Here is a 25,495-nt window from a genome sequence, read left to right as displayed (position 1 = left end):
AATTCTCCACTGCAGAGGATACAGTGGTCTGGTGCTTGTTTGGTTTCACATTTCAAGACGCTCTTTGTGTTTCTGAATGATTGTCAAGAAACAAACAAATGGGTCTGGCAAACAAATGTGAAGGTATATATATGAGACCCCTGGTGCAGTTCCTGGTGCATATCATTTTCGTTTCCACCTTTCATTTATCAGGAGCGCTCGCCCCTCGTCATATATAATCAACCATCGAAGCACAGACATATCACTCGAGTATTGAGTGTTTAGGAGAGAGGAACAATCTGTCGATCTACCGGACCTGTCCATACAGGCCTTCACCCACATAAGGTGCCTGAAGCCCCCCCCCAACAGGAGTCAACATCAGGAAGACACTAACGAGAGAAGTATGGCTCGAAACCCAGACCGCAAAACAGGAACCCAAGGTTATGAAGGACAAGCGAGAACATACTAAGGAGGAAGTGATGAGTTGCACAGTATAGCATCCAAACAGCCTTGATGATATAAGGTACAATCGAACAAATCCACCAATATCGTACCAACACCCAAGCTAGCCATGTGGATAGGACGCCTGGCGCCCAGCCGTACAATGTTCAACCCCGATATGGAATGTTTCTACTGGAACAGGAACTTGTGAAGCTCATGTGGTTATTGTTCGCCCAGCCAAGTCGCTAAGCGACAACCGAAAGAAACTAGGGGAAGCTTCCAAGAAGTTGTTCCCGAATGGACAATCCATATGCATCCGCTAAAGACCTATGTTCTGTGAGAGGGCGTCCACCAGTCCGCTCTAGCCGCTCACCATCAAATCTACCATGGGTGACAAACCAGCTCTAGGACTTGTTGAAGGCTGCTTGGGAAAAACACACAGGAAGGCCTCATTGGGTACGTCGACGCCTCTTATCAAGACTCCGAGAACGGAAAGAGTACCGAGGCGGTTCATCTTCTTCTTCGTGGGAGCGCCAGTCAGTTTATACTCACATTGAGGAGGAGGTTGTGGCAAGAAGCAGTACGTCCGCGGAGTAGATTGCATTCGACGCTGCTCGTTTACTAGAAAGTTAGTATGGGAGCTTGCTTCCTTCTCTCCCACTACAACTCCCTCCTCTCTTCTTCATCGATCTCCACCCTGTAGATCTGAATTTCAGGTTGGAGGCTGTGACGTTCATAGGGACTTCTGATTCCCAGAGAAATGGAGGGTAAGGGCTCGAGCTGTGAAAGCTCTATCGCCCTATTTCTTGGAAAAGAATTCATCACTTCAACTGGATACCACCGAGGATGACTATTTCATCAATGAGCCCGTCATATATGTTCAACTAACTCGAGTTGTGATTGAAAGAGTTGACTATATTTACTTGAGCTATTGTATATCCTATGTTTGATGCGAGCAAGTGCATTGAAGTGGCATTCTGTGACATTATGCGTTCAATTTTACTTAAAAGTATTGCTACACCCTTTCTTTCCTCTCCATTTATGTAGTCGTGAATGGTAGCAGCGCAAGAGCAGCAGAGTTGACACACCCCGTTGAGCGAAAATCAACTGAACAAGGCAGATAATAGTCCAGTCCATCAATATTATCTGGAGCCAAACTGCGGCTCGATACTAACAAACAGCAAGATGTATATTCAGTGGACAGCACCGGTAGGAAACAATGGTGTAAAATACATAGATAATCCCATAAAGAGCCTCATTCTACCAGTTACCTTGGACATCCCCTTCTGTTTGACCTTTAAACACCATACTACATATACCTAGTAGCACCAGAGATAAATCTCAGTATCCAAAGCCATGTCTATCAATGGAAATGTCAGTGACCTATGTTTACCCACGACCACCCCTCCCCAGCTAACACCATTCCTAGTTCCAGTATACTTGCGTCCCGGCCATCAAATGGCTAATCAGAAACCTCCACAAGGACAACGTCGAAGCCGACGGACTCGCCACCTGGAACGCGATCCTGAATCTGCGATTCCCGTCTACACAAGGCTTCTTGATTCGCCCATACATGCACTGCGCTTTACGCGGATGTCCAGGCTGGTTCGAGCTTGAAATTTCCCACATGAAAGACGGTTTGCAGAACCCTGTTCTTGTGCTGTACTATCAACGCGCTGATAGGCAGGATGATGACCAGTGGGAAACTGGACAGAGAGAGCTACAGCTGTATCTTGCGTTTCGGTATCGCAACCTCGTAGGCAATCCGACGCCTATTTATGGAATCCTTGCGATTGGTGCCAAGTTGAAGATCTTCCAGTACGATAATCCCTCCCGGAGCATCGAGCATTTTGTTCCGCCTTGGGATTTGGAACGTCATGATGAGCAGGTTTGGAATATGCTCAGGAAAATCAGTAGGAACCATACTGGTGGTGGTGGCTGTGAAACGAGAGGTGTCAAGAATGAGTCCGGTGGACAGAGGAATGATGGATCCCAGAATGTTTCAGGGACACTCGCAGGTGTTGATGCAGGAAGTCAAAGACTCTAGGTCAGTCTTCATTTAGCAGGGACTTGAGATCCTCGAAATGGGAGGTATGGGCAGCATGATGCTGTCTTGATGGGCGACTATGCAGCAGAAAGCGAGCGCGGTGCCCGTATGATATCCGTCGATTCATGGATGGAAAGGGCTGGATAGCCTGAATATCACATCAGTGTTTATCCTATTTTTGTTAAGTTTTCAATTTGAAACGCTCAAGGAGTTCTGGCACTCCCGAGACTCTGGAATTCATGGGGGTATAGTGTAACAGAGTCGCTCATAATATCATACAAAATAGGTGATCAACGGGCAGAGGTCCACAATAACCACCCAAAGCAAGTTACAGCAATGCGTGTGGAGGCCCATTGAACGATCAATCGAGGGAAGTCGTATTTTCACCAAGCTCATGGGGAGACATAGCCCTTGGCGAGGCTTTCGATAAGCCCGGAGAATCCATGGCCAAAGATGAAGGTGACATAGATAGGCGGGGGAAGGGCTCGGGTTTGGTTGTCGGACATCCGGCGGCTTGATGCCTCGCTGAATGTCCTTCTCGGGGTATTGAATTGTTCTTGTGATCGCAGACTTGGAGTAGTGGATGTTGTAGCAGGCTAAACAAGTAATTCGGTTAGCTTCTTCTTTATGAGGCCAAAAGCCGAAAAGCGAAAAGTATCATACTTTATCACCGCCTCCCGTATCAAGGCCTCGGCTCAAAGCCAGCTCGTGTGCAGCAAGCCGTCGCCTCGCAATATCCGCTTCTTCTTCCAATGCCGCGCGCTCCTCTTCTGTCTTCAAGTCTGTCATTGATGGTGTGTTAACACTTTGAGCAACAGTTGCGTCATTGTAACTTGGCGATCGTTTTGGGGATCGTTTCTTCTTCCGCTTTGTCTTTTTGGAGGACGCGCCACCCAGGCTGGACGCAGATGCAGATTGTACAATTTCAGATTTCGTCCCAGACTGATCATCTGATTCCAAGCCCGTTCCCCGGCGCCCGAAAGCAAGCGCAAACTCATCATCAAGGGGCACTGCATCTTCTTCCTCATCGCTAGGGAATAGATCCCCGCGCGAGCTAAGGGAATTGTCCGTTCCGCGGGAAGATTGGGTCGCACTGCGATTCCTCCTATTAGGGGAGGGGGACAATTGGGCTCCGTCGTCATCATCATCCATGGCTTCCATTAACGGCTCATCTTCGTGCGCATAGCGTCGCGCGCCAGGGTGTTCTTGGAGATCAGCAGCGGAAGGCCGATACTTGACTCCTCTTGCACCGAATCTCCACGGAAAGCGCTCGAGAAAGCCGAGTAATGAAGAGCTGGGAATCACAGTCGGGTCAGCGTGATTATCCGTAACGTGCGCGGTGCTCCTGCGCCTAGTGTTGCGTGTCCCGTAGCTCATCCTCCTAGGCCGATGCGGCTGGTCAGCAGCTCCGCGAGCCAGCCCGCTGCCAGCAAGAAGGCGGTCGAGTTCGCCCGTACCCCATCCAATTAATCCATCATCATCTTCTTCGTTGGCCCAGTCGTCGTAGAAATCAAAGTTGGCTTCAGTTTGGCCGCGGCGCCGCCGCCTTAGGTGGTCTTCTCGGCTCGGGAGGCAAGGTGCTGTACATGCAGCCACGCAACTTCCAATGGATTCAAAACACGGTGATATGTAGTTGTGGGAGAAAGTATAAAGCCCCTCTTGCGCGGTCTCGTTCGCGGTCTCGAGGTTATGGGAGATCTGATTGATCCGTTGTCGGATGCGGGGGTCGCGCGGTCGCATCATGTTGGGCAACGGCGTTAGCAATAGATACTGATAGTGTCAGATCTTGTGTGATTCGCTCCACCAGCTGTCGCCGGCGACATTGGATACAGGGGTATAAGCAGAGGCAAGTGAAGTCGCAACATCAACGATGTCATTCCTTGCTTAGTCAGCGCGGGTAATTTGGGGGGAAATTTGGTTTTGATGAAGATGTGCAGGTGTGTGTAGTAGGAGGCATTGAGGGATCTAGAGAAAGCATTGTGTTCTATATCTTCAAGATGGTCTACTATGTTCGGTTCCTGAAAACCCCCAGGATCCAGCAACAGAAAGGGTCCACCTACCTCTCCGCTCTTATCTGCATCACCACTGATTTGGGCGACTCTTTTCTCGCTGAAGATGTTGATTTGATGATGATAGCTGAGAATTCCTCTCGGGTTACATTTCAGAAATCGACAAAATGGAATGCCAGTAATCGTGAACTTGCTATTACCCTGGGTCCTCTCCCATCCCACCTCGCCCAGCAGTCTATGGTGTTGACGGTTCAAGTGCCGCACCCATCAGGACACCTTATACCCCAGTATCCTCCCATACCATTAGTGGTTGCTGCAACAAGTGCTCCATTTGGGCCTCGGTCCACACCAGCGGAGAATCTGGTTCAACGGCGCATTCAATACAACGGCTGCAAACCATTCCCCATGAAAATTTGGGAAGAGACAGGAAATAGCATTGCTCGGCACATATGGTAAGCCTTCTACATATCTTTCTGTCTTCCCCTATATTCTAAAAGGGATGTGGCCAGGGATGCGGGCCTTGCAACAGTTACATATCTTCATATGATACGTGAGAATATAAGGCGTAACGACAAAAGCAAAAGCACTGAACCTAAGATACCAGCTCTGAAACGGGTCCTATCCAGCCCCCGCAGGAAACCTCTTCAGGTAGTTGAGCTCGGGGCAGGATGCGGGATAGCGGGAATCGCGTTGGCATCAATGCTTCCCGCCTGTTCTGTCTTACTCACGGACCTCCCTGAGGTTGAGGACATAATAACGCGCAATATTGATGCTGCCCAACTGGCGACCATGTCCAGTGTGCAGTACCAAAACCTCGACTGGGACCACCCACCTGATAACCTCTGCCCCCGGCCCATTGAGCTCATTCTTGTCTCTGATTGTACCTACAATGCAGACAGCTTGCCCGCGCTAGTCTCGACGCTCGACCGATTGGTTCGGTCATCTCCGGGTGCGATCATTTTGGTGGCTCTGAAGAGACGACATGATAGCGAAACGGTGTTTTTCGACTTGATGGGGTCGGCGGGATTTACGGCTGTGCAGGACAGCGTTGAGATCCCCTCGCAGCATGATGAGGTGGATGAGATTGAGTTCTACTGCTACAGTCGGGCAAGTGAGGAAATATAGCATGTAGAACATTGTGACTCGGGATGGAAAACAATTACAAAGGATTCCTCTCGGAAGAAAGCATAAAACCATATAACTAACAATAAACAACGGCAGTCAAGCATAGGACGCAAGAAGCGAGAGAACGGAATATCAACAACCTTCAATGTTGTTTGTTTATAATCGCCCTGTATGAAGGTACGGTCCAACCACGACAATGCTGTTTTAGAAGATCCATGATGTATAATCTGCAGAGAGGTAAGGGATATGTGCGGCGCATCCTGTACACTAACTGCCGCAAGCATATCAAGCAAACCATATGTAGAAGTGAGAAGACATACATATGTGGCCACCGACATAATCCCTCATATTGTTCGGGTTTACGTCCTAAGGCATCGTTTCTGATATTTTGTCTTTCGTTCTGTAATCGCCAAACTGATCAAAGGAACCAGGTGGACCAGAACCGCATTTTTCCGGTCCCAAAAAACTCCAGGGCCACTTAAAACCAGTAAAATTTAGCAGGTGGATAGCCATACCAACAAGTGCCAGGAAATGCTGTAAATTGTTAGCAACGGCGGGTTGGACGCATCTCTTCCGATGCATATGAAATACTCTGTGGCTGACTGAATGCCTTGGGGACTATTGAAACTGTGCGTGTGCTGTATGAACTACATAGTATACGGAGTAGATCGCATAGTATATCGGAACTATTTTCGGTCCAAAATTCCGGGTTTGGGGAAAGTCCATCTTGCCTCTAGTGACGACCCATGGGTTTTCCTTTCAATGTCAAATATCCACAAGAACCAAGTTTGCGCTTAACCAAGTCCGCTTGTGGAATAGGAAATAATACATGTATAGATATGTGATTGAAGGCTTAGGAAACATGTGCACTCTTCAAGGGGGATGTATTGGAAATGGAGAAAATCATGTTGGTTGAATATTTTGTCCGTGCACCAAAGTGGAATCGAGTGTGGGATCAACGGTGCGTCATTATGGGTTCTCGCCCTGCCCATTCCCCAAGAGCTTGATCCCAGTTCTGGCAGGTCAGTTTGGATGGTTTTAGGGCACATTTCTCGGCATTGTGCATAGAGGTGTTAGTGTTGCAAGTGTATCACATAGCTAGGTGACAGAGCTAAAAATATAAACCCCCCGGTAGTACGGAGTACCTACAATACGGCCACGTATGTACTCCGTACCTGAATGTATGAAGAACCTGGATTCAAGTGCAAATGTTTGATCATCCAACAGGGATATACTCCCGAGGTTCGGATCAACGACAAATCACAGACTTACACACACACCGCTGCCATCGAATCCAGCAATTCCGAGGACTGTGTGGGATGTATCTCCTGCATGATGCAGTCACACCTAGGAACAGAACAGATGAGCCGAGATAATAGCGCCTAATAAGGCCCAATAGTTAATTCGCGCAAGTCCGAAAGAGTAATATAGTACTCCGTAAGAGATAGAGAGGGCTGGCTGAGAGAGTCCAAGCCCTGAAGGAAACCTTGTTTTTTTCCCTCTTGCTGAGTAAGCACCGCGTTTTTCCAAGGTTTCCCCCAAAGGCCTCCGTCATCTCTTGAGGGCTTTCTTTGAATACAACTCCCTTTACTATTTGGGTAGCTCATACAGCTTATTATTTAGGTGAGTCTTTTTTTACTTCCAAGTTAAACTCGTTTTGGGGTGTGTGTGACCCCGTGCGGCGTTTTATTTCCCCCAATGGTCGTGTGCCCTAAGCTCGCTCACTGCCCCTCAAAAAAATTTCTCATCCCAAAAACCCTCGACCTTCTCATCCGTCCATTTTTCTCTCTCATAGTTTATACTAGCAGCTGGAAATATACCAGACTTGCTGACCATTCTGCTCTTAGCTCTATTCGGTCCTTTAGGTCCACTCCCTCAGACCCCCTGCCTTTGGAACCCCCAAAGGCGATTCGGTCACCACGGCTCCAGTAGCCTCCCTTCTGGTTCTTAGCCAAATTGTCTCCACTCAACGTCTCCGCGACACTCTTAACAACATTCCACCTCCTGGTCTTCTCTGAATTTTCGTCCGGTGCGCCTTTTTTCGTCCCGTTGACGTCCCCGGAGATTATTCCCTCGTTCTCTGAGCTGCCGCATAGGACTTCTTTCAAGGTTCTTCCTCTTCAGGGGGAAGGGTCTAGGAGGCTTGGTCCAGTCAACTACGGTTGTGACACTTTTCGTCCTCCCTAACGCGCAGTCGCCTGCCGGTTTAAAAACTCTCTATTATCTCTCTATTTTCTATTAAACTTGTGCTGAGTCGCAGCGGCATGGTTATGGCACCGACTGCGTGTGTATCGACTGCTGAAGTATGCACCTTCAGAAAAGACTATAATAGTCTGGACCATCTTGGTCCTGTCAGCAGTCATGGGGACAACAATTTGTTGCAATCTTCGTTGACTGCCAAGGAGCTCGTTCTGGATGTGTTGAAGAAGCGTGCGGCGGAAGTGGATGTGGACCACTGTGGTCCTGGTGAGGAGGATGCCTTCTACGTGGCGGATATGGGTGAAGTCTACCGCCAGCATATGCGCTGGAAGATGAACTTGGGCCGTGTCAAGCCCTTCTATGGTAGGCCTCTCTCTGCCACTGGATCGCCCACCCGGAACCCCTGCTGATGAACATGGAACAGCTGTCAAGTGTAACCCGGACCCGGAAGTCCTCCGGCTCATGGCCCAGCTTGGAAACGGTTTCGACTGTGCCTCCAAGTCTGAGATCGATATGGCCCTTCAGACGGGCATTGATCCTAGCCGCATTATCTATGCCCAGCCTTGCAAGACCAAGTCTTACTTGCGTTATGCCTCCGAGGTCGGCGTTAAGCAGATGACCTTCGACAATGCCGATGAGCTGTATAAGATCAAGGCCACCTTCCCTGAGGCGGAGCTCTACCTGCGCATCTTGACTGATGACTCGACCAGCCTGTGCCGGCTGAGCATGAAGTTTGGTGCATCCATGGATCAGGCTCGTATGTTGCTTGAACTGGCTTATAAATTGGAGCTCAAAGTTGTTGGTGTGAGTTTCCACGTCGGATCTGGCGCCGAGGATCCCCGGGCTTTCCTCAAGGCCGTGCAGGATGCACGCATGGTCTTCGATCAAGCAGCCGAGATCGGTCATGAGCTCCACACTCTGGATGTTGGCGGTGGCTTCTGCCAGGACACTTTTGAGAAGTTCGCGGGCATTCTGGGCGAAGCCGTGGACACCTACTTCCCGCCGAACATCCGTGTGATCGCCGAGCCTGGTCGCTACTATGTAGCTACTGCCTATACTTTGGCCGCCAACGTCATTGCGCGGCGTGACATTCCGGATCCCGATGATCCCTCTCGCGATGCTTTCATGTTGTACCTGAACGACGGCGTCTATGGCAACTTTTCGAACATCATCTTCGATCACCAGCATCCCGTCGCTCAGGTTCTCACCTGCGCGGCCGACTCCCCGCCTGGTTCTCCGAACTCTGCGACTTCGGAGGACATCACTTACTCTATCTGGGGTCCTACCTGTGATGGTATCGATGTTATAAGTGAGCGCATTGCCTTGCCCGGCCTCCTCAACACCGGTGACTGGCTCTACTTCGAGGAGATGGGAGCCTACACCAAGTGTAGCGCTACCCGCTTCAACGGCTTCTCCGATAACCACGAGGTGATCTATATCTCTAGCGAGCCAGGTGCCTCTGCTTTGCTCAACTACTAGTTTGCAATCTGCTGTGCTTCACGATCTTTTACAAATGTGTCTTTTTGTTTGGAATGACTTTTTGTTCTGGTGACCACTGCCCTTGGGGCCGTCTAATATAGTACCTATCGTGCGTTCTCGCTACATATGCAATGGTTTTTTTCCCCCTCTAGAGTCTAAATTAGAATAGAGCTCGTCCTGCTTGCATCCACGTTCTTGACTAGATATCCTTTGCTATCTCTTGTTGAATATTTTGCTCTATGATTAGCGTTAATGCGTTTGAGCTTAAGATATGTAAAGTCTTGAGGTTCGATTACAGGTGTATCATGCTCTATCATCACATTTCTAAGGTATCATGAAAAACAAACCGCATAATGGCATCTATAAACAGGAGCCCGCCCCATCGAAAATCTAGACCAAACGCTCCACACTCAACTCCACACCCTCACCCTCACCCGCCTGGACCAGCCCACCGGCTTCAAGCTTCTTCTTCCACTTGGCCGACTCATATCGAGCCAAAATCAACGTAACGCGAGCAATGATAGTCGGGTCTGCAGACTCCGCAACCACAGCGGAGGGAGTGCAAGTCCAGCGTCCAAATGCCCAGTTGAGAATATAATACTGCACCCCAGGCGTCTCGAGCTTCTGTCTGGCATTCAGATTATCCGAAGTCTCGACAGGAAGATCCTGGTTCGAGCAACGAACAATCCCCTTGATGCGATACACCTCCTCACGAGGCGCGGAAGAGAGAAACCTCTCGAGAGCAGCAACATCCACCGTCTTCCCCTCAACATCAGACTTCAAAACCACAGAAAGAACCTCCACCTCAGACTGATGATCATGCCGATGCTGGTGATCATGTCCATGACCACCCATCACCCCATCCTCCGACTCCTTAAACAAAGCCCCATCAATACCGAGCATAATATCCATATCAACACGACCCTTATTCGACTTAACCCAAGGCGTCTCAACCTCCAAATCCCCAACCCGATCCAAACAAACATCAAACCGCTCAGGCAAATCCTCCCACTTATTAAAGATAATCAAATCGGTATACTTCGCCTGGATCTTCGCCGTGTACGAAGTATCCTCATACCCCTCCCAGTTCTCGACATCGATGACACTGATCACGCCATCGAGAACATAATGTCCGCCCTGTTCGCGCGCAAGCCGGTTCACTTCCATCGCGAGTGTTGCCGGGAACGCGCTGCCGCTGGTCTCGATCACGATGCGATCGGGTTGCACTTCGGTGCGGAGTTGGTCGAGGGCATCGCTGAGTTGGCCGACGAGGTTGCAGCAGATACAGCCGTTGAGCATTTCGCGTACGCCGCTGATGGATTGTGTTGAGGCTAGTTGGGAGTCCACGGCTACGTCGCCGAATTCGTTTTTGAGGAGGGCGAGTTTGTAGGTCTTTGGGAGTTGAGGGATTAGGTTGAGGAGGATTGTGGTTTTTCCTGAGCCTAGGAAGCCCGTCACGATCGTTATCGGGATTGGCGCCATTTTGTTGGTGTTTGGCGACTTTGTTAAGTCTGGGTTTGTTTGCTTACTGAGGTTGGCGGGACTATCGCGGACCGCCGATGGAGGGGTTGGATAGCCCTAGATTGGGAGCCCTAGTTACCTTTTTGGGATTGTAGATGTAACGGGTTTCGATTTCAACTTCAAAGGGGGCTCATTTTTCGAAAGATACACATGTAAGTTATTAGATCCATCATCTTGATCTGCAATACAGTTATATATGTAATAGGAATAAAGAGAAGACAGTGTATATGATGGAGTCAAGATCTACAGAGAGAGGTGATCAGAATCAATGTAATAGACGATGATGGTCTCTATATGCTGCCATGGAGCCTATCTAGATAGATTCATGGGACATAGAAACAAACGCACAATTCTGGAAAGATCTAGCAAAAGCACTCCATAAGCAAAGTCTACTGTGGCTAGAAATATACCGACATGGTCACTCATCTAAAACAAGTTCCGTGGTTCTAGATCTACTTTCCTTCCTGTAGAGTAGGAATAAAGGTACTCCAGTTCTCTTCCATCCTCCAAGAACTGCGTACATGCTTTCATAGGTCGGGCTTATTTCCAGCTACTGGAGTATATAAAGCCCGTCTTCCATTTACCCGAACCCTCTTACGACTAGATTCCCGAGCTCGTACCCTTGTCAGGATATAAATCCAAAATACAGACCTCAAGATGCGCGGCGAATGCGAGAGTTGAGATTGAATAGCGAAAGAAGCCCTGAATACTAGGTATGCGTTATATACATCGTTCTGTATGCAGGCCTGTCTGTCCTACAGTAATTTATTCAGATCTGGATGACCTTAATGCAATCAGCCTGTGCACAAGTAATCCCGAGAAATAGCAGTTACCCAGATCTAACCGCATCAATCAGATGATACACGAAGTATGTATCAATGCCTCGAAACGGACCGACTTCTCGAACCCGTTGTTCCCTTCCTCGGTACATCTCTCCCTCTTTCCCATGATCTGTACTCAGACCGTTCGCGGCGGGAGCGATGTGCCGGTCCACCACTGCTGGTAACCACCGAGTGGTCTGTGGTATTGGCGGGCCGCGGATTGCGCTGTTGCTCGGATTCGGCGTCGCTCTTATTCAAGGCTCTGTTTCGAGAGGGCATTTTATAAGATAGTCTTAGAGGAAGAGGGTTTAAAGTTGATTATTGTTAAGTTGAGCGGTAATGGGTGAAATAGAGGTATTGGTCCTCTCTTATACAGAGTGGCGGCGGTGGCACACTTGATCCAAATATTGATATTTACTTCATTGTGAACACATGTTGATGCAATATACGAAGGGGCAATTTGAGGAATTATTTATCAACTCATCAGTGAGTAGTGGTCAATGTGTTGTTGAAAATCCGGGTTTGATATATATATAAATGAATAACATGACTAGGAGCAAAATCGAAAAGAGTGGATGTGGCCATGCCGATCAAGATTCGCATTCAAATTTCGAGTTCAGCTTTCGTTATTCCATCGTCTCAATGTATCTCCTGGCGTCGTGGGATGAGAATGACACGACGTGAATAGCCAAAAGAAGGGATAGACCCCTGGACCTCGGCCCAGAGGGAACTCCAACTGCGGGGAGATTTCGAACCTCAAGATCTGTGAATATATTCCTCATTTCTCCTTTCAATATCGCCATTGCTTTATAGTTCCACTTAGTACCCTCCGTCCTATTGGGTCAGCTGAATACCTTAAAATTCCACTGCAGAAGTTCCACCATGTCGGGTCCCAAGATTACCTGTTACATCGACATCGTCAGCCCCTTCGCATACATTGCATTCCATGTGCTACAGGTATGAAGACTGGGAATCTTGACGACGCTTTTATCTAACATGCTTCTAGAATTCACCTGCCTTCGCGAAATGTGAAATTACATATGTTCCGATTCTGCTCGGGGGTTTGATGAATGCATGTGGCAACAGCCCTCCAATCAACGTCAAAAGTGAGTGGAAGTCATGAATCCAAATACGACCATTGCAACAATGAAATCTCATAATTGTGCCATTTAGATAAAAAAGACTACTTGGGCCAGCAGCGAGTGCGATGGGCGAAATACTTCTCAGTCCCGATTATAGAGGGATTCCCTAAAGGCTTCCCCTTCCGCACACTATCCGCGCAACGTGCGCTGTGCGCAATCTCCCAGAGAGCACCGGAAAAGCTCGCTCCGGTGATTGGGGCGCTATTCCATGCGGTCTGGGTTGAAGGTAATACTGCCGTCGGCGAGCCAGATGGCTTCGCCCCCTTGATCGAGAGCGTACTTGGGAAGCAAGAAGCACATGATATTGTGTCTGCGGTAAGTTCGCTATAATACCATCCAATATTGCAGCTAGTTCGCTAGAAATGCGACTGCAAGCACCCAGCTAACTAAGTCCCCAGATGAACAACCCGGACGTCAAGGCTCTTCTGACTGCGAATACCGGTCGGTCTTTTGACTCGGGAGCCTTCGGGCTGCCGTGGCTCGTGTGCACTAACACCAATGGAGAGACCGAGGGCTTCTTTGGTGTCGATCATTTGGGCCAAGTGGCTGACTTCCTGGGTTTGGATCGCGCGCTTGACAGGGGATTCAGGGCGGCTCTCTAGTATCCGAGAAGTATCAATTTGGATGGAGTCTTGTGCATTGTACAGTGCTTTGTCAAATTTGCCACTCAAATAGTTCAATCTGCGACATCTAATTATACATGTTGTGTAATGAGCGAGGATCCTGCCCCCCTAGAGAAGAGATGCGATCAGCGACATCCAGAATGTGCAACAACCTGCAAAAGACATATGATTATAGGTCCCCAGTCAATGGAGACTAGACTCCAAAACGGCGAGGATGTGCTGCGCTGCGATTTGTCTATTTCGTTGGCTGTGGGTGCTTATTGCTCATATGTTTCTCTCGTAGAAAGTCGCAAACCTGTTCGTTGCTCATTCGATCAATGCGATCACGTTCCTCCTGAGAAAGCTCTAAACATAGCACCTTCGTCAACAACCAATTCATATGCGCTCCCGGGAACTTATGAAAGCCAGAACATACCCTCAGGTACCATCTCCTCAACTTCATTCGATCCACCCGAGATGGTGCGAATATGACCCTGAACGGTACGTATCGCTCCCTGCGCAGCAGGTAACGCGCCCTCCATTAGAGTATCCTTCGCAGCGACAATCTTCTCTTGGGCGGCGGAGCTGACGGAATTCCCAAACTCCGAAATCGAGCCGCCAGGAGCCATCGAGTCGAATTGGTGTTTCACGCCCGCGAGAACACCTTCCTGTCCCTCCATTTGATTGGGAGTAGGTTCATTCGCCTTCATCTCGACTTCGGACTGCCTCCGTTGTTCGAGCGCAACATTGGAATCCAAGTACAATGAGTCGCCAGAGGGGGTTGGGCTCATGGTAAGATGTTCCGGTTCTTTGGAGGGGGAGTATTCTTCGGATTCTGGGAACGACATGGGCGCGGACGATAACGAAGCGGAATTCTAAGCAGTAATGGTCACGGTAAGTCGTAGGGCTGAGTCTGACGTAGGGCTGGTTTGGGTGATCAGTTCGGATCGAGTATTGGGACGAGGAGGGTATGACACTAGAGAGTAGGAAGTTTGAGCACAATTCTTGTGAATAGGCAGTAACAATATCCTTTGTGGTAATTGATTTCTTGTTCCACTGGACTTTTCCCACGTCTTAAGAGGTTGGAGATCGTTCCTAGCAATGACGTCATTAGGTTCCACTTGTGAAGATGCGTTCATCGACGGGGATACTCATCACTATTTTTCGATATTACACCAATTCGAGCTAGATTCTTAACTAGATACTATGCTATCGGTGTTATACCCTGAATTTGAAGTGGGAGTTGCTCTCATGGGAGTATCTTGCCAGGAACTAGTTAACTCTATGGCACTTATTCAAGGCATCATTTTGATCTTTTAATGACTCGATGAACCGTTGTCGCGGATGCAAATACGGGGCAGTTCAATTGCTTAACGGATATGCAAATTGTACACATGCAATCGTATTCAAGACATGACTAGTTGTAGATCGTAGCCTGGAGGCCAGGAATAATCTCGAGATCCTTCGGCTTATAGGTATACTTCCCCTCACTGGAGATCTTGACATCACGATTTCTTCGCTGCTGTTGTGTCTGTCGAGCAGTAACCCACTGCTCGGTCGTGAGGTGCTGGCCAAGTCCCGTGAATGCGTTGGTAGTCAAGCCCAGCCTCTGGAGGAGGGGACTGTTCTGAATGGGGTCAAGGACAACGTGGTTATTGGGGCTGTACTCATTAGGCTCTGAAGGCTTTCTATGAAGCATTTCAAGTTAACTTACCGAGCAAAATACAACACACCCAATCGATCAATATGAGCCTGGTCAGCGGGTGGTGCATGCACCCGATGAATACTCGACTTTATCAAACCACCCGTGAGCGCGGTCAAGGCATCGCATGTGTTGATAGTAATGGTACCATCCTGTGGTTTGACCCACTTCCATTGACCCTCTGAATTGAGGATCTGAAGTGCGGCCACCGGTTGCCGGAACAGAAGGGTAACTGTTCCCAAGTCTGTGTGGCCGGGACTGTAGAGCTCGCCAACCTTCTTGTTTTCCTCAGCACTGCGGGCTGCGTAATGCATATAACGTAGATGGTCCTCGCCCTTGACATCATATTGATGGTCACGGACTAGTTGGTCCTCATCCGGCAACTCGAGTAGGATTGCGAAGAGGCGGAGAAGTTTCTCAACAACTTCGGTGTGACATTTCTATATATTTTGTTAGTTAAAGGAACACAACAAGATGATAAAGGGAGAAGTACCCGACTGAAAGCTTCAATCTCTTTGATATTCTCGGCTAGGACAGAAGGCTGGGGTCGGTCGTGGTGACCGTCGAACTTTGGGATATTGTACACCTGGACATTATCCTTGATGCTATTTCCTAGGCTGAGTTAGGACGTGTTAGCATCAGTTCAATTTGCCTCTAGGTGTAATATGTCTCTTACATCCGGTGTCCGGCAGGACGGTAAGAGTTGTATTCGCCCCTCTCAAGATCACTGGCGCTATGGAACTTGAGTTTCTCTTCAAGTGGCAGGGCATAGAACTCTCGCCCTAAGGCAAACTGGTTGTCGATCTCTTCTTGACTGATATTAAAGTTCTTCACATAGAAAAATCCTGTTTCCAGACTCTGATCAGCACTAAACCTAAAGATCAAGTTCGATCAAAGTGCAGCCTTGAGGTTGTGTTGGGAGAGGGAACCCCAGTATTGCCTGGAACACAAGGGAGTGTCGACTCACCAACGTTCCTAACAGCGTGATCGAGCTGCCTGACAAGATCTTCCTTTCCTCCTGGCTGCTCATACTGGGCTAGGTCCAGTGTGATAAGTTCAGCCCAGTCAACTAATTGCCATATGTCAGCGAGAAGAAGCACTAACATACTCAATCAAGGATCACCCACGCTCTTCCTTCGTCACAGGGACCTGGTCATATTTTTCGATATATTTGCCTGGCATATCAAAGAGTCTATGAGTTTCCAAGAAGTGATTATTGAATATCGGCAGCGAGTTCAACTTGCTCGTTCCCACAACACCCCTCAAGGACATGTAGTATATAAGTGCATTCGCACTTCCTTCCGATCATACCCCGCATCAGATAATCGGAGGAATTTAGCAAGAGCACGCAATAAATCCATCCGATGAGGCCTAAGATATCGGCTAGTTTTTGGCTTCTGTGTGGTGGCCGGGATATGCGCACGCCATCATGCATACACATGTCGCCTCCGCGGGCGCACCAAAGTGAACGGCAAAGTGTTAGCTTTGATTTGAGACATATTTTAGTCTCGTGGAAAGCTAGCTTTGGCAATTTGGATTTTCTGAAAGAGCGATGGTGACAGTGGGTGGGGGAATTGGTTAACACTTCCCCGGATAGCTGTTTTTTAAGTGCCGAGATGCCATAGAAAGACATGATCGCATAATAAGTAATGGCAATGTCTATAACTTAACGTGCTTTGTCTTTTGCACATCTGAGAGCAGCATCAGACTTTTCCTAAGCCTGGCTCATGTCTGATCTGAAAAGCAAGGCCGGGAGATTGTCCCTATTGGGGCTTGTCAAAGAGGTGTTTAATTGGTATCCATCTTCTTATCCTGCCGAGGAGAGAAAGTGAGAATATCAATGCTTAGGAATATGTCTGTCCGGATATGCTGACGTTTCCAGATTACTCTTCAAGTTGGACTTGTCAATTCTGATATTCGCCTGTCTCTGCTGTAAGTAGATGAGTCCCAATGAGCATATGAGGAAATCCACTAACGATCTAGTCTTTGTCAAGTATCTGGGTGAGCCTACGTCCTCATGGATTGCTATTTGACTCGAAGCCAACATATCACAGACCAAACAAACATTAGCAATGCGTATGTCAGTGGTCTCAAAGAGGGCTTTGCCCTGTACGGCAATGAACTGAACTACTTCAATGTCTGCTACTTCACATCATATGTGTTATTTCAAATCCCTGGACTACTACTTATGTCACGCCCAAAGTTGTGAGTCTGAGTAATTGAGATGCCTCCACACTCACCTGGGCAGATCGAGACGCTGACTGATTCCATAGAGCTCGCTGGTTGTTACCTACCCTCGAAGTCCTCTGGGGTATATGTACATTCGCTCAGAGCCGTGTCACCAACGTTCACCAGATTTATGCCCTTCGTTTCTTGGTTGGGATGCTAGAAGCACCTGTCTTTGCAGGAACGCATTTCATTCTTGGTGAGTTCAACAAATATATCATCGTCTGGACTATACTAACCATAATGAAGGTTCATGGTACACGGGTCCCGAACTCTTCAAACGAGCCGGAACATGGTTCATCTGTAACCCGCTCGGTACCATGGTTAGTGGATACCTACAGGCAGCTGCTTATACCAACCTCTCTGGTGTTAGGGGTATGCCTGGATGGAGGTGGCTTTTCATAATTGACGGCATATTTACCATTCCCGTGGCCCTGATCGGGTTTTTCATCTTTCCCGGTATTCCCGGTTCACCCAAACCGTTCTATATGACGGACCGCGATGTTGCATTGACCAAGGCGAGAACTACAAGAGCCAAGATCCGCCAGCCTGGCAATATGAGTCTCGACGTCTTCAAGAGAACTTTTAAGAGATGGCACATCTGGGTCTTTATCACTTGCTACGCGTAAGTTTGGAAAGTGTCTACCATTTGTGCAGCCAATATGCTAATATATCTTTAGTTGCATGATCATCTGCTCCTATCCCAGCAGCTACATGAGCCTATGGCTTAAAGAAGAGGGATACTCCGTGACTCAAATAAATCAGCTACCGACTGTCACTTATGCTGTTAATATTGTAGCCTCCTGGCTCGGGACGACATTAGCTGCAATTTATCCGGAATGGATCATATATACCATTGCATCCGCTTGTTGTCTATTCTCAACATTATGCATGATAATTTGGAACATTCCCACAGCACTGAAGTGAGATACCTTCATCAATCCTCAGTTTGAGTCCATATTACTGACAAGTCTCTTCAAAGATTCGTTGCCTGGTATGTCTTAGGGGCAGCTGGATGTTTGAGCCCGATCCTATACTCCACCATCAATGTAATAGTGAGGGATGATGCCGAGGAACGCGCTCTCATCATGGTATGTCCGTTTCATTCGTCCTGTGATAACAACAATACTGATCGAATTTCTTCCTCCACTAAAGGGCTCTATGATGACATTCGGATATTCGTTCAACATCTGGGTTCCTTTGCTGGCGTTTCCAACTGCCGGCCCCGATGGTGCACCGAGGTGGCGAAAGGGGTGGCCAATATCATTCGTGTTTTTCTTCCTTCTATGGGCTGGCTTCATGGTATCTGTGTATACATGGCGAAGGTAAATTCTCGTCGCTGTATATTGGTGGACATCCAACTGACATCTCGTCCTAGGGAGCAAAAGAAGGAAGCCTTAGTATCACCCCAGGAAAGTAGTGACGAGGAAACGGACAGTGTGGTAGTTGACGGGACCCAAGCATTGAAGAGTTGAATCGAACTTGGTGAATGGCTTGGGATTGATATAACCCATGAACGGGTTATCTTAAGTCCTAACGGATGCCATTGTTGAATGGACAGCTTTGGATTTTCCACGACATGATTAAGATATCTAATGACTGTTATTCTGAAAACAAGGATAAGAGAAAATGGTTGTACTGAGTTGGCTAGAATGGAAATTAAGGACAGAAACAGAGTGCTGCACGAGGAGCTTCCGTTGACTCTGTAAACAGCAGACATATAAATCGTCTTGGACTACGAGGGCATAACCGTCTTTAGCTTTATCGAATATTCCAATAAACACAGTGGTGTTGGTTTGCGACTGTAGAGCAGCTTAACTCACGAAGAAACTGACAAGGAAAGTAAAAGTTCACTGTCGTTCGTTGTGGTATTATAGCTCCAGGATGAACCTCCAAGGTTCATATTCATATTAATAGCGATGACATCGTGCAATAGACATCCTTGTCCTTCTGGTCTCGGATGGCACGCACCTCGGCAATAGTGGTCAGCCAAAATTGTTCACCCATTATAGGGCCGTCAACAGCTTATAATGGTTGCCCTCAATTCCAGCGGGGCCTAAGAAAAGGGATACGCCAGATCAGAACAGTCTAATGTCGAAACAACACCGAGACAATCTCGAAAACTTACAGATCCGCACACCTTGTGTCCTTTGGCATATGAGCACAGAATTTGCTTTTCAAGGTGTCGGTGAAAGATGGACAGTAAAGGGAAAGCGAAAGCCATCCTCTTCCTACATGCTTTTCCAATCACGGCGTGAGGCGCATAGGCAGCACACATACCATATAAACTGCCGAGGTACGGGAACCAAGAGCAGTTTTCGCAGGGTTCCAGGCAGGATGAAAGGTGGTAGAGACGGTTGGGGGAAGGGTCTGGTGTGGTCACCGAAAGGAAGAAAAGAGAAAGAAAAGAGGGAAGATGTCATGACACGCACTATATATATCGGAGCCTGGACTACCAGCACCCGCCAGGGAGACAAATGTGAGATCATCTTTTGACGTTTAAAACCCAGTTGGTTGGCGCATGAAAGTAACTCGACCGTCGATCATCGCATTAAGGTATGCAGCTGTGTAGCCAACTTGCTCGGCAATCATATTGCTATCGGTTGCCATGATTAGGAATAGTCGATTTCCGCGATCACCCAGCGGGCTCTGAAGTCCTGGACGTTGTTGTCCTTGTCAATCTTCAGACCGCTGCCCGGGCCTGCCAGTTGGCCCTGTGGCGACGCCACATCTCGAGATCGTAATCTACCTCGTATAAGGAGGGCGGAGGGCTGCCTAGGTAAGGCTTGTTCGCAATGAGATTGTTTGGTTGCGTGAAAATCCAAACATCAAGAGCGAGAGGAAAAAGGTAGGAGTGGGAATGGGAAGCGAGGTGATGTGAAAGGAAGTAGGGAAGAGAAGGGAAGAGAAGGGAAATAAGAAAAATTGGAGAGGTGCAACCGCATGACTTCGAGTTGCCTGAAGCAAACAAGACTTTCAGTGCGGTTTTATGGTGACCTCGAAGGCCTTACCTCGAGGGATAAGGAAGAACTATATAGGAGGATATTTAGAACTCAGAAACTTCTTATATTGTTTACTCTCCAAAAAGCATAAGAGAAGTCCAGCATGTTGAACTTGCTGAGTGGCGAGCAGAGCCAGAGGTGGCAGGCTAGTTATTTATAGTGCCAGGATCAATGATCTAACATGGCCGGGCATTTAGCAAACTACATATGTAGCCGTATCAGAAATTGAAAGAAGTCTTGCTTACCCAGTACCATGCTAATCTAAATGCCCGTAAAAAAACAAGGGCAAAGGTAGGAAGAACAATGACTCTTCTTGCATAGTCCAAAAATGTACAGAATTTCCTCAACAATAATCTCTCGTTTATGAGGTATCTGCAACCTCTGTTCTGTGTATACTATCAACGTGCCGGTCGAATTATTCTTCGAAAGCCCTCAGAACAGCGAAAGCAGCCACTGAGCCCGATGCAACACGATTATGACCTAAAGGATTACAAGTCAGTCCGTCGAATCCATAGCGAGGGCGTTTCCCTTGAACATACCACCGTATCGAATCCGTTCCCATCTAACTTTCTTCACAATCTCAGTCCCATCTTGATTGCTGATCTCATTCTTCCAGACCTTAACCTCGCTAGGGTTACCATCCTCGGCTTTGTGGTACGTCATAGCACCTGGAGCACCCTTGATGCGTGTGCCCGTGGCACCCTCCCAGACGCGACGTCCTTCGTACCAGGGAATTTCGGCGTCGTCAAAAGCATGAACTATCGTCAGATCAAGACTTTTGTCGGTGTAGTCCATATCCACAGCCACCAAGGAAGTAGTGTCGACACCGGTAAGGCGAGCCAGTCTTCCAGCTGTGTCCCAGTGGTCCACAATATGGCTCAGCAGCCATTTCTGGAACCGAGGATATCCCATAACGGGCGACAGCATAGGTGGCGTGATGCCTTTAAAGCTGTAAGATTCGATGAGATTCGGTAGGCTGCTGAAGGACGCCAATAGAACCACGCCGGCAAATGGATCGGCGTTCTTGATGGCTGGTTGGATAGCTGCCGGGTCAGATGATCCGAAGGCAAAGCGCTCTGCTACTGCGGTTGTGACCGCAGTCCCAAGGCTTTGGCCCATGATAACGATACGAGAAGTGGGAACCTTTAATGGCTCTGCAGTAAGGAAGTTAATGAGAGATACGCCGTCCGTGATAAGACCTTCCTCTGTGGGAGTTCCGGTGCTAACTCCAAAGCCGCGATAGTCAATTGCAAAGACGTGGACTGGGTTTGATGGGGTGGACAGGCTCAACATCGAGTTGTAAGTGGCGGGGCGATGAGCAGAACCCAAGTGCGCCGCATTTCCGTGGACTTGATTGCTCAAACGTTAACTTGGTGACAGTGACAACTTAGGTCGTCAATCACCTACAGCTTACGACCACTCGTGCATTGGGATCATTGGTGAGAAGCTTATGGGCAACTGTCTTCGTGTAATCTTCCGCTGGGCCTGTAGAGGGATTCTCCATTAATTCCTTTTCATGTTCCCGGCAAAGATGCAACGGTAGTAAGTGCCACCCGTAGATGGTTTCATTGTCGGGCGTCACCAAATGAAAGGGTTGGACTTGGGTTCCTTTTGGGAATTGGTTAGCAAACATTACTTCTGTGGTTAACCTGGACACGCCATACTCAAAAAGCCAAATTGTTCAACTTGATTGACATCCTGCCACACGCTGGGGTTGACCTTGTTCGCATAAAGAACACTTTGTTACCCTATGTTAGCTCACTCCCCGCATACGCCCGGGCCAGATACATACAAACGTTGGACCTCTGGGAAGGTCAAAGAGAGGAGACACAACACATAGATCAGTCCACCAGCTGCAAGAGACCAGTAGGCCTTCTTGAAAATAGGCTTGAGCTCAACCATTATGACTTCAGGGATTGAGGTATGCGTTAACACCAAGGTGAGCGGACAATCTTGGAAATTGAAGAGACGGCGCTGATAAGCGGCGCGTTATCGCGTCTCTCCCATTTCTCCCTTCCCTCTCTCCATTCCCCCTCCAACCTTTCACTATAGGATGTTTCTTATACTTCCATCGCGGGTATCGTGATTATATCATTGTATTGACCATGGCTGAAAAGCGCAAGCTTCCGGCGCGTGACCGGCGCGAATCTGCAGCGAAAAGACGTGTCTCCGAAGCTACGCCGCAGTCTCACAAGAAAAAGGCACCAACTCCCCGTGTTCCATCGCCGGAACTAGTTGACGCCCCTCTACCGACAAAGGTTAAGGATGGAGATCCATTGCCTATTGTCCGCACGCGACAGCCACTTTCCTTGCCGGAAAATGAGTACCAGTCGATCGCCGAAAGGTTTGACATCGCTCCCCCGACTGGTGGTGTTGCATGACTGACATTTTCCGTCTTATCCCAACAGTGCAGTTCTCCTCTATTCACTTGAACGATCGAAGAAAAAGTGGCTGAGCGATGGCATCCTTGTTCGATACTACACGAAGCCGAAGAAGACGAAACGAGAACAGATCGAGAAGAACAACCCATCAAAGGACACTATGACGAAAATCGGGCCCTGCGATGTCACCATAGGTCCCCATTTCTTTGATGCCATGATTTACATTGTCAAAGATCCCAGTGCGCCTCCGGCACTCCAATACGCACCCCCGCAACGGCCGATGGTTCACTATGGCCATCCTAATAACTTCCAACAATACCGGCCCTATCCCACTCCATCCAATCAACAACGACCTGCGCAGTATTCTCCTGCTCCTCCGGGTCGTCCTGGGTATACCGGCAGCCACCCTTCGCCCCAACAAGCTCGTGGCCCGAATCAAGGAAATGCATTATCTCCCCAAGGAGGGCAAAAGCCACCGCAAGGGCAAAAGGGCCAGCCTGCCAAGCCCAGTCCAGATCCTGTGATTCAAATGCTGGCCACGAGGGCAGCTGCAGACCCTGAACTGAAGGCCTTGATGCGTGTGGTTGCCTCAAGTCAAGCATCCCAGGAGCAGCTCCGGGCTTTCCAAGCACACATCGATGAACTCAACGCAATCATCAAATCAAGAGAGCAGCAAGAACAACGGCAACAATCTTCAGCAGGACAACCACTTGCACAACAGCCAACCCCTACATCGCAAACTCAGACTCAGAAACAACAAGATAGTGGGACGAAGTCAGTATCGCTGGAGAAATCCCCACCAACGTCGCAGACCCCTTCCAAAGGGTCCAAGCAGTCACCTGTCAAGACGGAGGCACAGCCTCAGACCCCTGCGCAGGCCCCGCCGAGTCAGACTCCTAAACCTCCCGAGAGCGCCACAGGGTCAGGCACAATCAAGGAAGAGCAATCAGGCACAGAGCACAGCGGTCCCCGGCCTGCACCGTCCGAAGCAGGGCGGCCAGTAGTACCGGCCCAATCAGCGACTCCTGGTGCTTCAAGCACCCCAGCCCCTGCTTCCGCATCTCAGCAGCAGACTCCTGTGGCAAACCCGACACCGCTAGCCAGCGCTCAACAGCCAGGAGCACGACCGGGGCCACCGTATGCACCCCACCAACAACCTTCTTATGGGTCACAACCTCCACTTCAGTCTCGACCGCCTCAATATGGTCCTCCTGTTCCATTCCCCCGCCCGCCTTCAATCCCTTACGTCTCCCCACTTGGTTCTGCGCCCATAAACTACAAGTCTGTGGTGTTCGAATTCACGTCTCCCTTAACTCCATATGGAAGCAGTACCTCAGGTCATGCCGGTTCGGGTGACCGCTATCTTTTCCCTGAGTACACTATCCTGGAATGGCTCCCAGCCGAGAACACGGTCATCGCCTCATTTTTGGTAGTCCGGAAAGTTGCTCCAAACACGCCCTTCCCCCTGGAGACCGCCACAGAAGCCAACTCCAAAGGCAAAGGCAAGGGGGCATCGAAAACTAAAAAGGGTGAACCGAAAGTCAAAACCGACAAGGGAAAATTACCAGCCGATAGCCCAGCCCCCAGCCAGCCAGCCACGCCTACAACGGCGACACCGCAGAAGCAGGAACCCACCGACCAAACAGATCCCGTAACTCCCGGGCCTCCAGGGACTCCTGCGAGTGATGCAAACCTCAAGGAATACTGGCAACCGGTCACTTTCCGCATCCATGCCGCCAATGCCAAAATCCTCGAGCCTTTAGCCCGAGTCGTCAAGCCTGCCGACGAGGTTCGCAAATATATGAATGATATCATGGACCGCGCTGAACGTGCGCCTGATGGCTACCTGGCCATGCGGCTGCCTCGCGATGCGGCCTCTGAATCCTTTGAGAAGGACGGGACACCTGCTTCTTCCAGCAATGTCGGAACTCGCAGTCGTCTTTCCCGTGTTCAGCTCGCAGGCGAGGAATCCGAGGCCGAGAATTCTGGCTTCGAATTCGAGGAGGATGAAGAAGATCTCAAGGATTTCTATGATGCACCGAACGGACTCCCGCCGTTGAAAGCGTGATGATAGGTTTGTATGCTTATAGGGGCGTCCAAAGGTTCATGGATCCTTATGTTCAGTGGCTGATTGGCACCACACATAGGTCGGCTGAAAGATCGAGTCACTATACAGCATACAGCATCCATCTGTCAACCGCTGAGTACTAGCAGTTGAGAACAATAAGGGCCCGGGCGCAGCGGACAGTGCCAAACAGATCGGATTTATATGGAACTCTGAACCTTGGTGATGCCCCTAGGTTGACGTTTGTACAATATATATATAGCGTTGTTCTTGCGGCAGTTGTTGAATGTACGATAATGAATAGCCGATGCCGCCGTATTTCCACGTTTGATCTGCTGCTATTGCAGACAAAACTTGCCGAGGTCCAAAAGTGACCATCACCGCCAGCAATGTTCCCTTAACATCTTGACTGAGGAAATTGATCGTGAATTAGAGGAGATCTAGGATTGTGTGGGATGAATATCAGGCTTACCCTACATGTACATATTAGAATCGCCCCAAGGGAGATACATCCATGGATGGCGCTAGCTCCAACTCCCACGTTTCCTACTTCTACGCTTAGAATACGGCACTACGTAGATTGCATGGAAAGATGCCGCTTAACATGCTGCGAGCTATGGTTGGCTCGAAAAATTCATGCCTGCTGAACAGGTAATTAAGATGGTAACCTCGCCCCAATCTGAACATTAGTGACACCAAGTGGCAAAAACTATACCACAGGTCCATCCCTCAAACCAACGCTTGCTCATTAAAT

General features: G+C 48.9%; 12 protein-coding genes across 12 annotated transcripts; 6 read left to right on the top strand and 6 right to left on the bottom strand.

Annotated features, from left to right (window-relative positions):
- Positions 1-1,776: 1,776 nt before the first annotated feature.
- Positions 1,777-2,467, top strand: N7489_009219 (uncharacterized protein; the record flags this gene model as incomplete). The annotated part of the gene is made up of 2 exons (XM_056714969.1): positions 1,777-1,794; positions 1,850-2,467. The coding sequence occupies 2 exons, from the start codon at positions 1,777-1,779 to the stop codon at positions 2,465-2,467; spliced, it is 636 nt and encodes a 211-aa protein (XP_056562591.1).
- A 392-nt stretch (positions 2,468-2,859) lies between these two features.
- N7489_009218 (uncharacterized protein) lies at positions 2,860-4,210 on the bottom strand (the record flags this gene model as incomplete). The annotated part of the gene is made up of 2 exons (XM_056714968.1): positions 2,860-3,063; positions 3,131-4,210. The coding sequence occupies 2 exons, from the start codon at positions 4,208-4,210 to the stop codon at positions 2,860-2,862; spliced, it is 1,284 nt and encodes a 427-aa protein (XP_056562590.1).
- A 254-nt stretch (positions 4,211-4,464) lies between these two features.
- N7489_009217 (protein N-lysine methyltransferase family protein) lies at positions 4,465-5,601 on the top strand (the record flags this gene model as incomplete). The annotated part of the gene is made up of 2 exons (XM_056714967.1): positions 4,465-4,928; positions 4,974-5,601. The coding sequence occupies 2 exons, from the start codon at positions 4,465-4,467 to the stop codon at positions 5,599-5,601; spliced, it is 1,092 nt and encodes a 363-aa protein (XP_056562589.1).
- A 2,264-nt stretch (positions 5,602-7,865) lies between these two features.
- N7489_009216 (type III PLP-dependent enzyme) lies at positions 7,866-9,279 on the top strand (the record flags this gene model as incomplete). Its single annotated transcript, XM_056714966.1, has 2 exons — positions 7,866-8,163; positions 8,225-9,279. The coding sequence occupies 2 exons, from the start codon at positions 7,866-7,868 to the stop codon at positions 9,277-9,279; spliced, it is 1,353 nt and encodes a 450-aa protein (XP_056562588.1).
- A 390-nt stretch (positions 9,280-9,669) lies between these two features.
- On the bottom strand, positions 9,670-10,761 carry N7489_009215 (uncharacterized protein; the record flags this gene model as incomplete). Its single annotated transcript, XM_056714965.1, has 1 exon — positions 9,670-10,761. The coding sequence occupies one exon, from the start codon at positions 10,759-10,761 to the stop codon at positions 9,670-9,672; it is 1,092 nt and encodes a 363-aa protein (XP_056562587.1).
- Positions 10,762-11,675: 914 nt separating this feature from the next.
- N7489_009214 (uncharacterized protein) lies at positions 11,676-11,900 on the bottom strand (the record flags this gene model as incomplete). Its single annotated transcript, XM_056714964.1, has 1 exon — positions 11,676-11,900. The coding sequence occupies one exon, from the start codon at positions 11,898-11,900 to the stop codon at positions 11,676-11,678; it is 225 nt and encodes a 74-aa protein (XP_056562586.1).
- A 603-nt stretch (positions 11,901-12,503) lies between these two features.
- N7489_009213 (putative 2-hydroxychromene-2-carboxylate isomerase) lies at positions 12,504-13,365 on the top strand (the record flags this gene model as incomplete). The annotated part of the gene is made up of 4 exons (XM_056714963.1): positions 12,504-12,578; positions 12,628-12,727; positions 12,795-13,078; positions 13,162-13,365. The coding sequence occupies 4 exons, from the start codon at positions 12,504-12,506 to the stop codon at positions 13,363-13,365; spliced, it is 663 nt and encodes a 220-aa protein (XP_056562585.1).
- Positions 13,366-13,781: 416 nt separating this feature from the next.
- Positions 13,782-14,213, bottom strand: N7489_009212 (uncharacterized protein; the record flags this gene model as incomplete). Its single annotated transcript, XM_056714962.1, has 1 exon — positions 13,782-14,213. One exon carries the CDS (start codon positions 14,211-14,213, stop codon positions 13,782-13,784), a length of 432 nt encoding a protein of 143 aa, XP_056562584.1.
- Positions 14,214-14,782: 569 nt separating this feature from the next.
- N7489_009211 (uncharacterized protein) lies at positions 14,783-16,249 on the bottom strand (the record flags this gene model as incomplete). The annotated part of the gene is made up of 6 exons (XM_056714961.1): positions 14,783-15,026; positions 15,080-15,507; positions 15,561-15,684; positions 15,744-15,912; positions 16,035-16,136; positions 16,195-16,249. 6 exons carry the CDS (start codon positions 16,247-16,249, stop codon positions 14,783-14,785), a joined length of 1,122 nt encoding a protein of 373 aa, XP_056562583.1.
- A 545-nt stretch (positions 16,250-16,794) lies between these two features.
- N7489_009210 (uncharacterized protein) lies at positions 16,795-18,768 on the top strand (the record flags this gene model as incomplete). The annotated part of the gene is made up of 10 exons (XM_056714960.1): positions 16,795-16,895; positions 16,950-16,999; positions 17,051-17,068; positions 17,122-17,272; positions 17,341-17,492; positions 17,543-17,918; positions 17,974-18,216; positions 18,276-18,384; positions 18,449-18,618; positions 18,672-18,768. The coding sequence occupies 10 exons, from the start codon at positions 16,795-16,797 to the stop codon at positions 18,766-18,768; spliced, it is 1,467 nt and encodes a 488-aa protein (XP_056562582.1).
- A 2,022-nt stretch (positions 18,769-20,790) lies between these two features.
- Positions 20,791-22,197, bottom strand: N7489_009209 (alpha/beta hydrolase; the record flags this gene model as incomplete). The annotated part of the gene is made up of 4 exons (XM_056714959.1): positions 20,791-21,644; positions 21,703-21,903; positions 21,960-22,033; positions 22,088-22,197. The coding sequence occupies 4 exons, from the start codon at positions 22,195-22,197 to the stop codon at positions 20,791-20,793; spliced, it is 1,239 nt and encodes a 412-aa protein (XP_056562581.1).
- Positions 22,198-22,400: 203 nt separating this feature from the next.
- N7489_009208 (uncharacterized protein) lies at positions 22,401-24,744 on the top strand (the record flags this gene model as incomplete). The annotated part of the gene is made up of 2 exons (XM_056714958.1): positions 22,401-22,639; positions 22,704-24,744. 2 exons carry the CDS (start codon positions 22,401-22,403, stop codon positions 24,742-24,744), a joined length of 2,280 nt encoding a protein of 759 aa, XP_056562580.1.
- Between the last annotated feature and the right edge of the window lie 751 nt (positions 24,745-25,495).

Source organism: Penicillium chrysogenum (assembly GCF_028827035.1).
Source record: "Penicillium chrysogenum strain IBT 35668 chromosome Unknown utg000005l_segment0_segment0, whole genome shotgun sequence".
NCBI lineage: Eukaryota > Fungi > Ascomycota > Eurotiomycetes > Eurotiales > Aspergillaceae > Penicillium > Penicillium chrysogenum.
This window is presented reverse-complemented; position numbering and strand designations above follow the sequence as displayed.